Here is a 12,378-nt window from a genome sequence, read left to right on the forward strand (position 1 = left end):
AGCATATGATTAAATACGATAGATATGGCTAAGATATGGAGTAATGATAAAGAGTTGATAATGTTTTTTTAAGTAGTTTTATTCCTCTATATATTTTTTGGAAATTGTATTTGTATAGTTTTATACTATTCTTTTTAAGTTACCCTTAATTTTCTACCGCAAGCTGCGCTAACTGTTCACTGATATTATTGTTAGCCTACCACATTTAGTTCATATCTGAATACCATCGACAATCTTTCATGTCTTTTTTATTTCAACAAGCGAATTCTTTATTTAGGAGACATTGAGGGGTAAAGGTGCATTTTTTTCGATTGGTGAAAACTGACAGTGTCAAAAAAACAAATAAAAATATATATCAATCTTTTATTGTCAGTTCACGTATCAACATTTACACAGCAAACGTCCGATGGACGCGTTAAACTTACGGGCTTCCGTAGTCGAAGGAAGGGAACCCATCGACGTTTTGAGGCCATTCGCTATTCTCATCATCGACTTATTTATTGTACATTTGGTGAGAGTACCTCAGAGGTAGGTAATGAATAAAATGCACGCGTCTTTCAGACATTTATGTAGCAATAATAGAGCCCCAGTGTATTTTTGAGGCGTGAAAAATGACATGGTTAGCATGCGTTGCTAACACTAGCTGTAGCAGGATGGAGGAGACCGACTGGGGAGCCGCTGGCTCGGCTTGCAATGTGTTGCCAAACAGCTGTATACATTTACAGTGCAACAATTTCAATTTTGTTATTCATTATCTAAGTTCATGAATCTCGTATTTGTTTACTAGTGCATACACGGCTATTTATTTTCCCTTGCGTTTGGAGCAGCAGACGCAGATAATATATGTGCAGCGTTTTTAACCCTCGGAGGAATAGGTAGGGTTATTTCAGATTTACCTCAACAGCATGTAAGGCCAAATTTGTGTGAATTATTGGAAAATTTTTTGAAAATAACATATCATATTCTCAAGATGGAGAACATGACGTTTCAAACGCAAATGTAGCAAATGTGGCAATTCTCATTTCCCCTTCTAATGAAGTACAATTAAGTTATATTTAGAACTGAAAGGTAAATCCACCTGTATGTTTAGATATCCCACACTTTCTGTGTAGAATCAATATAGTTACAACATTTGAGGTTTTAAAAGGTCACTCACTCCTTTTCCTCACTAAAATGTAAGAATACATTAAAATGAAACCATTTAACTTCACAAACTGATCTATTGGGTACAGGGTCCATCTTATTTAACCACAGCTAAAATTATCAAACAAATATTTGTCATGTCACAAATAATGCTCATGGCCTTGGGCTTGAAATCAGATGTTTCATAGCCTCAGAAAAACATTTAGAATCTAAGCTGAGATGACAAAGTAAACAATATGCCTAAGATATATGCAAATATTTACATGAAGTGTCAAAATTCAGAATTAGGAACAAGAGAATTATTCCTTTGACAAGAGGAAAACATGAAATTTGTAAATTGTGTGGTGTCTTCCTGGCAGGTAGTGATGGGTGACATTCGCCAATCCTTGCTGCCTCGCGATGTTCTGAGTGCAGCAAAAGAGCTGCTGTATCATCTGGACATCTACATTGGTAACCTGGTACAGTCAGCGAGGCAGCCTCCACAGGTTGACTCTAAAACCCTGGAGCTGGTGGAGGAGTTCATCCTGCATGCGCCGAAAGACAGAAACGCCCCAGCCAGGGTAAGGAATTGCAAAGGCATGCGCAAACCGTGATTATGAAGTTCACATATTCAAACATGGCTACCGCCACTGGACATGTGTTTGTCTTTTCAGAGAATGAGCGCTCTCCAAGAGCTCCAGCTTCTGGAGATCATGTGCAGCTGCTTCCAGGAACAGAGTCGAGACAATGTCCGGCAGCTCATGTTCTCCGCCCTCTTCAGCCTACAGTGCAACCAGGCGGATGAGAGTCGCATGGGACTGCTGGGAAAGCTGGTGTCCATGGCAGTTGCCGTGGGGAGAGTTCCTATCTTGGAATGTGCTGCTACCTGGTTACAGGTGAGATGTTAAACACAGGCACTTACTGAGCAGTTAGTGTATGTCTGAATGTCATTCTATATTATGCTCAATCTGAGGATCTTTAGGCCCTTTGTAGTCATTTGTTTTTGGTGTAAGAGTATGTGTAATACAGCCAGGAACAGGCACAAATGTATTTCAAGTATTGGTAAGAATAATTGCCTCTCGCATGATCAAAGCAATACATGAGAGAATGTAAAAAAAATAACATTGTCACTATAAATAATCAAATAAAAAAATGACAGAAGATGTATTCAATGAACTTTTGACTGAAGTCACATGAAATGCCAAAAAAATAGACATGTTAAAGGAGAACATTTTTTTTTTACATAATTTACATTTTAAAGTTCAGAAAAGTAATGCTGTTACTGATTTATTTCAATGTTTTCTAGATATGAAAAAAATAAGCCTGAAATGAAACTCACTTATCAGTCATATTTGTTGTTTATCTGACATACAATTCTCCGCACCACAGTAAATGTCACAACGTATTTGCATATTAAAAAATGAGCTTCTGAATATTGTGACGTTAGTTTTAACCCCGTTTCTTATTAGTATCCTAAACTTTAAAAATTGACTCAAAATACATGATCTTTATTTTCCAACACTTGAATCAAACACGTTCACCTCTAACTTGTTTTGCATTTTCATGTTTTTCTGTGTGTGTCCAACAGAGAACACATCGTGTTTACTGTGTCCGCCTGGCCCAGGTACTAATAGACGACTACTGCAGTATGTTGCCTGGTTCGGTGTCGACATTGCAGAATATCCACAGCACCAGCCCACGCTTCTGCTGCCAGTTCATCACTGCTGTAACCACCTTGTATGACCTCACCTCAGGTAAGTTTGTGAGATGACAGTAGCTGATGCGCAATGTGAAAACAAGTAAAGGTTTAGCTTCATTTACCTGCTCTTTTGTTATTTTTTTTTGTCTAGAAGAGCTAACTCCTCCTCTAGAGCTTCTTCAAATGATCGCGTCGTGGATCCAGGATGACCCTCGTCTCGTCCTCATAACCTTCCTGAACACGCCCCTCTCTGGTAGCCAGCCACTCAGCTGTCTCGATGTCACACCATTGGGTGGGCTGGTGCGATGGTGTGTCAAAGCGCCGCTGGCATACAGAAAAGACAGGAAGCAGACATCGACGAATGGTGGCACTGAGAGTGAACCGGACGTGGGGCCTCTTTTCTCTGCACTCCATCTTAGTGTTTTACAGGTATGTGTGTGTTTGAAAAATGTGGAAAACCAGTTTTCCTGTCACTGCAAACACGTGGGTATGTGAGAGGAAACAGAATGTCCTGTAAAGTCATAAACTACTCTCCTGAACAGAGATCCCAAAGTTGAGGAATGTAACAGGTTGCCAATTCAGCATCTCATTATGCACAAACATGACTAAATCTATTGTGAAGGTGAAAAATACATATAAATGGCAAGTGAAATGAATTTAGTTCATTGCTTTAATTTTACTCAAATCCTTTGAAAGTATGTGACTAATTTCTTTGCCATCATAAACAAGGAGAGCACTAAATACCAGCTTAAGTTGCCTGAACGTTGGAAAAATTATTTGACTTGATAGCTTAATAACACTTAAATATGGGAAAAAATATGTCTGTAAATAGCACAGTCTGATCTTATTGTGGCAATTTGTCTTGCTTAATTTTTTCAATACATTTAAACGGTTGTCCAAGAGGCTACCTATATTGTACTTGTTTGCCCCATCGGGTATTTAGGCCAAGAGCCATGTGACTCCTGAAGCCTCCCAGGCATCACGGTGAAAGACACTTAACACTCTGAGTCACTTGCGGGAGGATTTGAATGGGAAACCGGGGGTCAGCTGTGTGTGACCGATACACTCCATCACCATGAGTCATTATGTCTCATGTCATATGCTGCTGCAAGGTTATTTCAAAAGTGGCCTCCTCCGCTGCTTGATTGTCTTCCAGTTTCGACAAAGGTGGCCTCTGTTCAGCCGTCTCCTGAAACTTCTTCCCTCCATTGAAGCGTCCATTGTCCTTATAATGTAACAGACTTGTTGAGCTCCCACTGCAGGAGTTGGCTGTCCTGTGTTCGGTCATCCTTTTGTTAAGCTATTGTTTGGTCCCCCTTATGAACTGGTCTATATTGGGCAGCATCATGTTCTGTTCTTTTGGGTTGCTTCAAAATTTAACCTAAAAATTTGCTACGGATCCCTAGAAAATTAGATCGATCAAACTTTCATGGCTTTAAAGAGAGAGAAATATTTTTTTGTCTTTCAGAACAGCTGGGATTTTGCTGTATATGACTTGGACATTGTCTCGTAAAGTAGAGCAAGAACTCTGTATTCAAACCAGCATCCATGGTGTTGTCCATCTTCTGTCTCATTTAGGTCTTCATGCTCCTACCCAACATATTAAATGAGAAAGGCCTTTTTGGCCGACTGGCGTTGCTCCAGTTGGATTCGCTGGCTGCGCTGACTTCTGACCTCTCCCGATTGTTAGACCAGGCCGACAAACACACGCACACGTCATCCGCTGACATACATGTGCTGTCGCAGCTGGCGCTCGACCGGCTTGCTCAGGCATTGCAGGTGGCCATGGCCAACAGAGCCCTGCTCTGCTCAAGAGGTGAGTGTGTGAAGGTGGAGATGAGAAATGAAGGCGGAAGGACTCGAGCCAGGTGTAGAGAGAATTATCAACAGGCTTGAAAACATACACTTCAGCCTGAGCTGAGATCACGATCGAGACGGTTAGATACAGCTAAATTACATTAATAAATGAAGAAATGGTAAATGATGACGATTAGGCGGCAAGTTTCGTTGAAGCCGAGAACTAATTTACTGAAAGTTTGTGATGTTAAATTGCGAGTACAAACAGTTGTCAGTTAGAAACACACTACACTAGATGTGTTGTAGACTGCGAGTTAAAGTTAATTTTGACATGTAGCCTAATAGGCTCTAAGCATCTGTCATTTGTGACATTGTGACTTTGTGTAATTTCCTAACCTGTGATGTTTTTGTTTACCCAGATGACCTCCGAGCCATCTGTTCCCGTCTGCCCCACAACAAGTAAGAAACCGGTGACCGTTGCAGTCGTAATTTAAGAACGTACAAATTACACACCTGTCCCGCTTTTCATTTTGCATCTTAAACATAGTCACAATTTCAATCTAAGTGTAATATAGATCGGGCTTCTCGTTGTATGAGTGCCACTAGAAAATGTCTAACATGTGACTTTTTCCTCCCTTCTTTTCCTTCTCTTTTGTTTGCGTGTGTTTTCCGGTCCTTCAGTTTGCTCCAGCTGGTGTTGTCGGGCCCTGTGATGTACTACAACAATATCCACACTCCGCCCCTCGCGTTCAGCCCACACGCATCTCATTCCTCCATTGCATCGCACCCTGCGCACCCAGCACACACACCCCATGCACCACACACTCCTTTGGCTTCCCATCCCGCCTCTCACCCGCAGTACCCCGCTCAGCCTTTCCTGGCGGGAATCCCATTTCCCTTTCGGCCAAGCCACTAAAAAAAAGGAAAATAGTCCAGATTGTAGGTAAAGTGTGTCATTGAATGCATACGTTCATTTGTGGGAATGTTGTATGATGCTTAATGTATTATAATGTTAATAAGCACATTTGCTTCTGATAATATCTGTGAGGCTAACATGTTTGTTCAATAAATATTTTTTTACTTTAAGCTCAGTGTTGCTCCGAATTCAACCACTGGTGGTCACTGTTGCACCGCTTCCATCATAGAAAAGCAACTCGCTTACTTCCAAGGACAGGAAGGCCTATAAAAGGAAAAGGGTAATATTATATAATTATTAATATTCATGTTTAATTCCTAGATCATGTTCTAATATTACTCAGAAAGTAAAATCCTAATTGGCTCAACTCTTCAATCAATCGCAGCATGAACGTTTGAGTGATAATGAGCTATGTTTAATGTAATCGGAAGAAACATTTGACATTGCCATCTCACACTCACACACACAAACACACACACAGTTCAGTTCAATGATCACTGAGAAGAGAACCAGTAACCCAGCCTCTTGCAAGTTAACAAAAAAAGAGAGTCTTGAGCTGAGGCCCATGCCCTGTTTTCACACAGATAGCATATCAGTCCCCTTCAGATTGGGGAGAAAAAAATTGTAAAAAGTTTTCAAGACTCCACCTTGCTCATCCTAGAGAAAAACTGCCCAACGTTTTTTTTTCACTAATAGAAGAAGCAGTAGATTTTACAGTCACCTCTGTTTCTCCTTCCGTGCATTCTACATTTGTTCTTCAACTTCCTTCTCTATTTTTACAGGGTACATGCCAAAGCTTTACCGTCTTGCTTAAAAAAACAACTTCCTTGAAGCACTTAGATGGATTCCATTGTCTACCGTGGTTTTGTTCAACCTGTCACATTATCTTTCACGGCATCAAGATGACTGTATGTAGTTGTGAAAAATGCTCTCATCTCGCCATCCCTTTCCCCGAACCCTAACCTTGATCACCGTTGAGTCCTAACCCTTTGACTCAAGGGTGGGACAATGATAAGGACATCTTTTCTGCCTAATCGGTGTACTGCTGTTTCGCCAGTTGAATGTGAAAAAGACAGATATAACAGGAGTGAGAGAGGGCGGGAATGAAAGTGTTCATTCTCAAATATTTTTTGTCTGTCGATCATTCTAGTGCATCGGCTTGAATTCAGAAACGATCACGCTCCCAGGTCAGGACATTCTCTGTTAGATGCTCTGACGTTGGAACATCAGATGTTCCTCCTTGGAATGGACTTGGTGAGGACACAAAAATAAAACACTATCCAGTGCAATATGTGAACTTGATTAAACGGAATACAAACATACTGAAGAACAAGACCCGAATCCCATAATTATCCACTGAATGCAAATACAACTCTTCCAAAAAAAAATACAAAAACATGCTGTATTCACTAAAATATCACCTAATGAAGCTCGTGTCGGTATTGTCAACTAACAGTTGGATACTCAAAAGTAATTTTTTTCTTTTCTCCATTATCAACAACCCTCCTGCCAGGTTTTTAAACAAATAACATAGTTCAAGCTGATGTGAAAAATTACACATTTGATGGTCAGAAAAGTGCTGCTGAGTCAATTACTTGGGGAAAAATAGAAGAAGACTGACAACGAAAGTTACTAACAGTGTGGAAAACACCTGGACACCAGAATAACTGCAAAGTATCACCAAAGAATTGGTAAGAGAAAAAAACTGAGCAGAAATCCACAGTCAGCTAAAAAGTAAACCATCTCCTGCAAATTTGAAAGGAAACAAAATAGAACAAAACTTGAGTCTCTCAGATTATTAAATGAAGGGTTTTGAGAATGCAAGTGGAAGGATTTTAATTTTCACTGGAACAGGGGTGCCACACTCGTTTCGATCCAGTGCTGTTTCTTCAGGATTCTATCAATTCGCTTCATGATTCCCAAGGGAATACCAATCCTCGCTAGGCACTTCCTTAAAAGTGATCAGTTTTCACATCCTATGTTTTTAGTGCACCTTTCTTTCACAGGGATTACACCTTTTAAGCAGTTACACGCTTGCTGGAAAATAACTTAGATCGGTCGCTTTAACCACGCCGGGCATAACTGCCTCCGCACAGGCAAAGAAATTGTATTTTTCTTGGTTTTGGCTGTTGCAGATCTTCCTCTGCAGGTGCACAGAGGTCTTTTTCCATGTCTTCAGCTGCAGAATCATGGCGAGGTTGGCAGAATCACAGCCAAATGCTACAGCGGATTGGCTAAACCACATGACTCAACCTTAACTTCCAGTCTCTGTGAATTAAACTATGCACTCATCTGGAGCTTTTATCAGATTAATGTCACGCTGGCGTTTTAAGCCTCCAGTTTCCAGCCCGGTAGTGAAGTGGAGCGAAGAGCCACGTTTATCCAAGGAACACAGTGGTTCCTCTATTTCTACTTCCTCAGTCACATGCAATCATTCATTGACTAAATATCTAATGCTTTAAGAGTTATATAGTCAAAGTTAGTCAATCCACCAGTCTGGCTGAAAGAAAGCGCTCTGGTTTTGGAGATGTTACAAGCTTAAAATGAAAGCACAAACAAGGCGTTCTGAGGAAGTCCACTGCGCAGGCTTGTATTGTCTGGTCCTTCATCCATAAACGGTTATAAATCCAGCTGTGAGAATACCTTTGTTTCAGCTACTCCGAGCAAAGGGATCACCGCCTCTGCATTTACATCCTGCCCAGCTTGATCTCATAATTGTATCTTCAGTTGAAACAAACAGGCTTGAGTGTTAATAATATTTGAAGAAAAGACAAAACCCCTCACATGGGATCTGAATACTTTGTGGGAAAGGGGAGACAATATGTTCTCAGAAAATCCTGGCTTCATATTGAAAAAAAAAAAAGTTCTCTGGGACCACACTGGGTTTCACAGGTACCAAAGCTCATCTTTATCCCATATCATAGGAAAGCAAATACAGTTTTTTTCTTCTTTACATGTGTAATGTAATTTTTAGTAATGTATGATACATACAATGAAAGATGTATTTAACTGATATGGCTACAATTACTTCATCTACTAATGCTACTACAAATTATTTATTTAATCACCTATATCAATGAGTCATGCATTTTCTTAGATGAATACTTTTATTTACAATTTTACACCATAGACTACCAAAGCTGCACTGCATGCTGACCAGTTTGAACCCAGAAAAGTAAATCAAACTGATCTACAAAGCCTGTTTGTTTACAAATGGCAGCCTGTGTGCCGGCTATTTTGTACTTGATTTAATTTTAAATTGCAGTCATATTTAATAAATTCATTTGTAAAGCTTATAATTGTAAAATATGAGAAATATAAAAATCTTCGGCCAAACAGTAATGGGGGGCGGGGGGGGGGGGGGGGGGGGGGTCATCAGGATGTTTCTCAATTATTACAACAAAGTGGTCAGGTCTTGCAAGCAAGTTTGAGCAATGTGTGCGTGTCTCAGCTGTTTCTTTGTAGACTTTAGCCAGTGAAGGCCGGCTGTATTCAATGCATATTTTAAGTGAAGTTTGTTAGGATCGTGGTGCACAGAATGATAGCAGTGGATGACACTGAGGACTTGTTGATGAGCTGTGAGATCTTTATCAATTAACGAATCAACCGCCTGGCGCGAATATTTTGATTCGCACTGCGGGACAAGCTGAAACACTTGACAGTTTGAGAAATCATAAAAGAGAGTTAAATCCCAGTTTACAACCACCACTGAAATGACTCTGCATACTTGGCCTGATGTAGCAAGAAACTGCAACAACGACCTGATGTGAAAAATAGTGCTGAACTTTCAAGAGAGTAAATTAGGATGGCTCCTTAACAACAAGACATTCAGATGAGAGCAGAAATAAATTCCTTATTCAGGAAGAAATAGTACACCTCCTTAACAGCATAATCCTTCCTGTCAGCCTTTGTTATCGGATAAGGTTCCCAGCCTTTTTGGAAACACTTTTCAAAGAAATGCCAAGGAAATTTGAAAATATAATACAACTGGAACGATAGACATTAATATGTTCCCCTGCCAGTTTCGAGTTGCATTTTTTTCCTTCAGTATTATATAGTAATTTAACATTTTATATCACTATACCTCATTCTACGGTTAAGCAGAATTTTTTCAATTTTTAGTGATTCAAAACAAATATTTCAACCACTTTTCAAGTGGTTTCTCCATTTTTTTCACAAAATGAGAGATGAGATGAGATGAGATGAGAACAACTTTATTTATCCCGAAGGAAATTGTTGTGCCAGAGTTTCAAGTAAAAACATAACAGTAATAGATAATAGTAGGAAGGAGGAAGAATAAGAAATACAATGAAATATAAATTGCCTTAACTGTTAACTACAAAGATTTGAACATTCCCTGCGGCTGAGGGAAGAGGAATTAAAAATACTGACAAAAGAAAGGGATTTCTTGTTAGTTAGGTAATGAATTTCTGTTTTTTCATCAGTTAAAAATAAAGGGTTAAATGCTTTACCAGCTGGGCACAGGATTTCCGAAGCATTTTGGTTTTCTTTCATTTTCCATCTTTCAAAAAAACAATAACTTTGCTGGAAGTGGAATATAAAATTTGAACTTGTGTGTCTATCTGTCGGAAGATTTTCAAAAGTGGGACGAAGACCACCCAGTGAATGGTTCCCACACAATAGCTGCGAAAACAACTTGGCTCTGAGCACTAGGATGTTATTATTCAGGATCACCAAAATAGCAATTATAGGGAAACAATCATAGCCTGTTTTTCTCAGGTTATTACCAGTGGATGAAGGGGAACAAACATGATTCTAAATCATGCACAAAAAAAAAAAAACAACAATAACAAAAAAAGACTCCCTTGTTTGCAAAGGTTTACTAATAATTTACCCAAACTGGTGACAGTCTGGCTGCTGCCCACCTGAATGCCCAATCACAGCAGCTACTGATTTATCAACCCTGTCTGCATGGACATAACACTAGGTGACATAATAACCAGATCATCAACATTGCACAAATTTCTTGTGTATTTTTATGATCAGAGGGGAGATAAATTAAATTGTCCCTGGCCTCAAACTAAATACTTTACCAGTGCTGGAGCCACCAGTGGCGGGTATTGATTTTGGGAACATCAAAGTACTTTTTTTGATTTCTTCATTCTTAACCATATTTCAATCATATTTCAAGCACAAAATACGGCTCATACATTAAGTGATAGCAAAGGGAGCAGACTGATGCCAATAGCTAAGATTATAAATACAAATGGTTATCTATTTTCATGTACACATATTTGAGGGGAGCTGTATATATAATCAACTAATTTTGTTAGCTTAATATTATTAAAAAATGTATGAGAAGCCCTGCTATTAATGGTTCTCACTTAACATTAAAAAATAAACAAATAAATATAACCACATCCTCTTAATTAATCAGATATTTAAATATAAACTGAGGCTTTTACACTGAACCTTCAAAAGGAATATCTAATGATTTGTTTTCCACATAATATCAAAGATTTTCAATGTGTAGAGCCTTCTGAATAATTGTATACTTTTATAGTAAGGAGCTTAATTGATACTCAATATGCATCTAATTTATAAATATCAAATCAATGAATCGGATGCATGTGTTAGGAGCAGACATGTGCCCAGACAACTTAACTGGAAAGAATTGGTTCCTTTGACTGAGTCAGCGACCTGATGCCCAAACTAAACAGGTCTGCAGACCCTTTCTTTCCTCTCCTGATGCAGGTGTTTTCACAGCTGCAGCTTAAAAAAACTGCAGTCTGTGGATTCTGTGGTCTGAAAAGTTAACATTCAAAGGCGCCACAGTTATATGTTTGTTCTTATTTCAAGGTGAACAGCTGTTGGGCAGTCACTCAGGAAAGCCTCACTGATTTTAACCATGTACTTCATGGTAAAACATGAAGAAGTTTTAACGCTTTGTCTTCACCCCTAACTGAAGGATGGCTGTAACACAGTTTTAGATATGTATATATTTATGTTACCTACTCAGTTGTTAATGTTTCACTTTATTTTGGTTATCCACATTGCTATAAATATCCCCATCATTTCTCATCTGAAGACTTTATTTTATATATTCTGATGAGCATTTTAAAGTGATAATGAAAAAAAAACAACTTTTAGATTCTACATGCAAACCGTTGGAAGTATTAAACTGAGCACCCCATTGGAATTTCTCACTGACTTTATTTGAAATATGTACTTCTGCTGAGTCAGGTCAGGTAATATTTTTCTTTTCTTCAATTTCTGTATTCTATTCATTTGAATCTGGCAGTTGACCTACCCCTGAAGACAGGAATACAGCACTCAAAATGTTCTTTTATTTTCATATTATTCACGAATATTATCTCAGGATTTTTAAAGAACAAAGGGAAGGAAAGACACAAGGAGATAGTTATGAGAAGCTGCACAAGTTTCATTATTGTGGCACAAATTTTGTTTGGAGCTATTTTTTCCCTCTCCAAAACCACTACAAGTACTTCCAATGTCAAAGTCGCACATGAGTTTATATCTGTGGAGCAACCGCTAAAAAGTCTCGCGATAACAACGTTGACGTTGCGCTCTAGATTAGCAGTAGGGTAAATTTGACCCGATTTTTATTTTAACGGATCGTGTTTCCTTGGTAAACGCTTTACCTGTTATCGGCTGTAAGAGTCTATAATACTAGCTGGGCGGAGGGGGGGAATGAATGAACAAGTCATAAAATGATGGTTCAATAATTAAAAATGTAGTGTAGGAAAAAGCCGGTGAATTCAATCCCGGTATCTCTGCCTGTAAGAACTCGATGAGGACAACTTGCCAAAGAGAGCTACGAGGAGGCGTGGTAGCAAGTGACGTAACAATTACGCTAAATGAT

The 12,378-nt window shown here is 39.0% G+C and overlaps 1 protein-coding gene across 1 annotated transcript; it reads left to right on the plus strand.

Annotated features, from left to right (window-relative positions):
- The first annotated feature begins 415 nt into the window (after positions 1-415).
- On the plus strand, positions 416-5,697 carry ints15 (integrator complex subunit 15). Its single transcript, XM_086172755.1, has 8 exons — positions 416-528; positions 1,503-1,703; positions 1,797-2,018; positions 2,711-2,876; positions 2,973-3,250; positions 4,400-4,637; positions 5,038-5,077; positions 5,300-5,697. Exons 2-8 carry the CDS (start codon positions 1,509-1,511, stop codon positions 5,532-5,534), a joined length of 1,374 nt encoding a protein of 457 aa, XP_086028881.1. The 5' UTR covers positions 416-528; positions 1,503-1,508; the 3' UTR covers positions 5,535-5,697.
- Positions 5,698-12,378: the final 6,681 nt, after the last annotated feature.

Source organism: Fistularia commersonii, chromosome 25 (genome assembly GCF_037954325.1).
Source record: "Fistularia commersonii isolate RoL2024-O1a breed Wild chromosome 25, RoL_Fcom_v1.0, whole genome shotgun sequence".
Taxonomy (NCBI): Eukaryota; Metazoa; Chordata; class Actinopteri; order Syngnathiformes; family Fistulariidae; genus Fistularia; species Fistularia commersonii.

Bases quoted from the DNA above. Each gene is read 5' to 3' on its own strand.
- ints15 (XM_086172755.1), top strand. From the start codon at position 1,509: ATGGGTGACATTCGCCAATCCTTGCTGCCTCGCGATGTTCTGAGTGCA. The intron at 2,019-2,710 runs GTGAGATGTTAA...TGTGTCCAACAG, and splicing joins GTGCTGCTACCTGGTTACAG to AGAACACATCGTGTTTACTG. The intron at 2,877-2,972 runs GTAAGTTTGTGA...TTTTTTGTCTAG, and splicing joins CTTGTATGACCTCACCTCAG to AAGAGCTAACTCCTCCTCTA.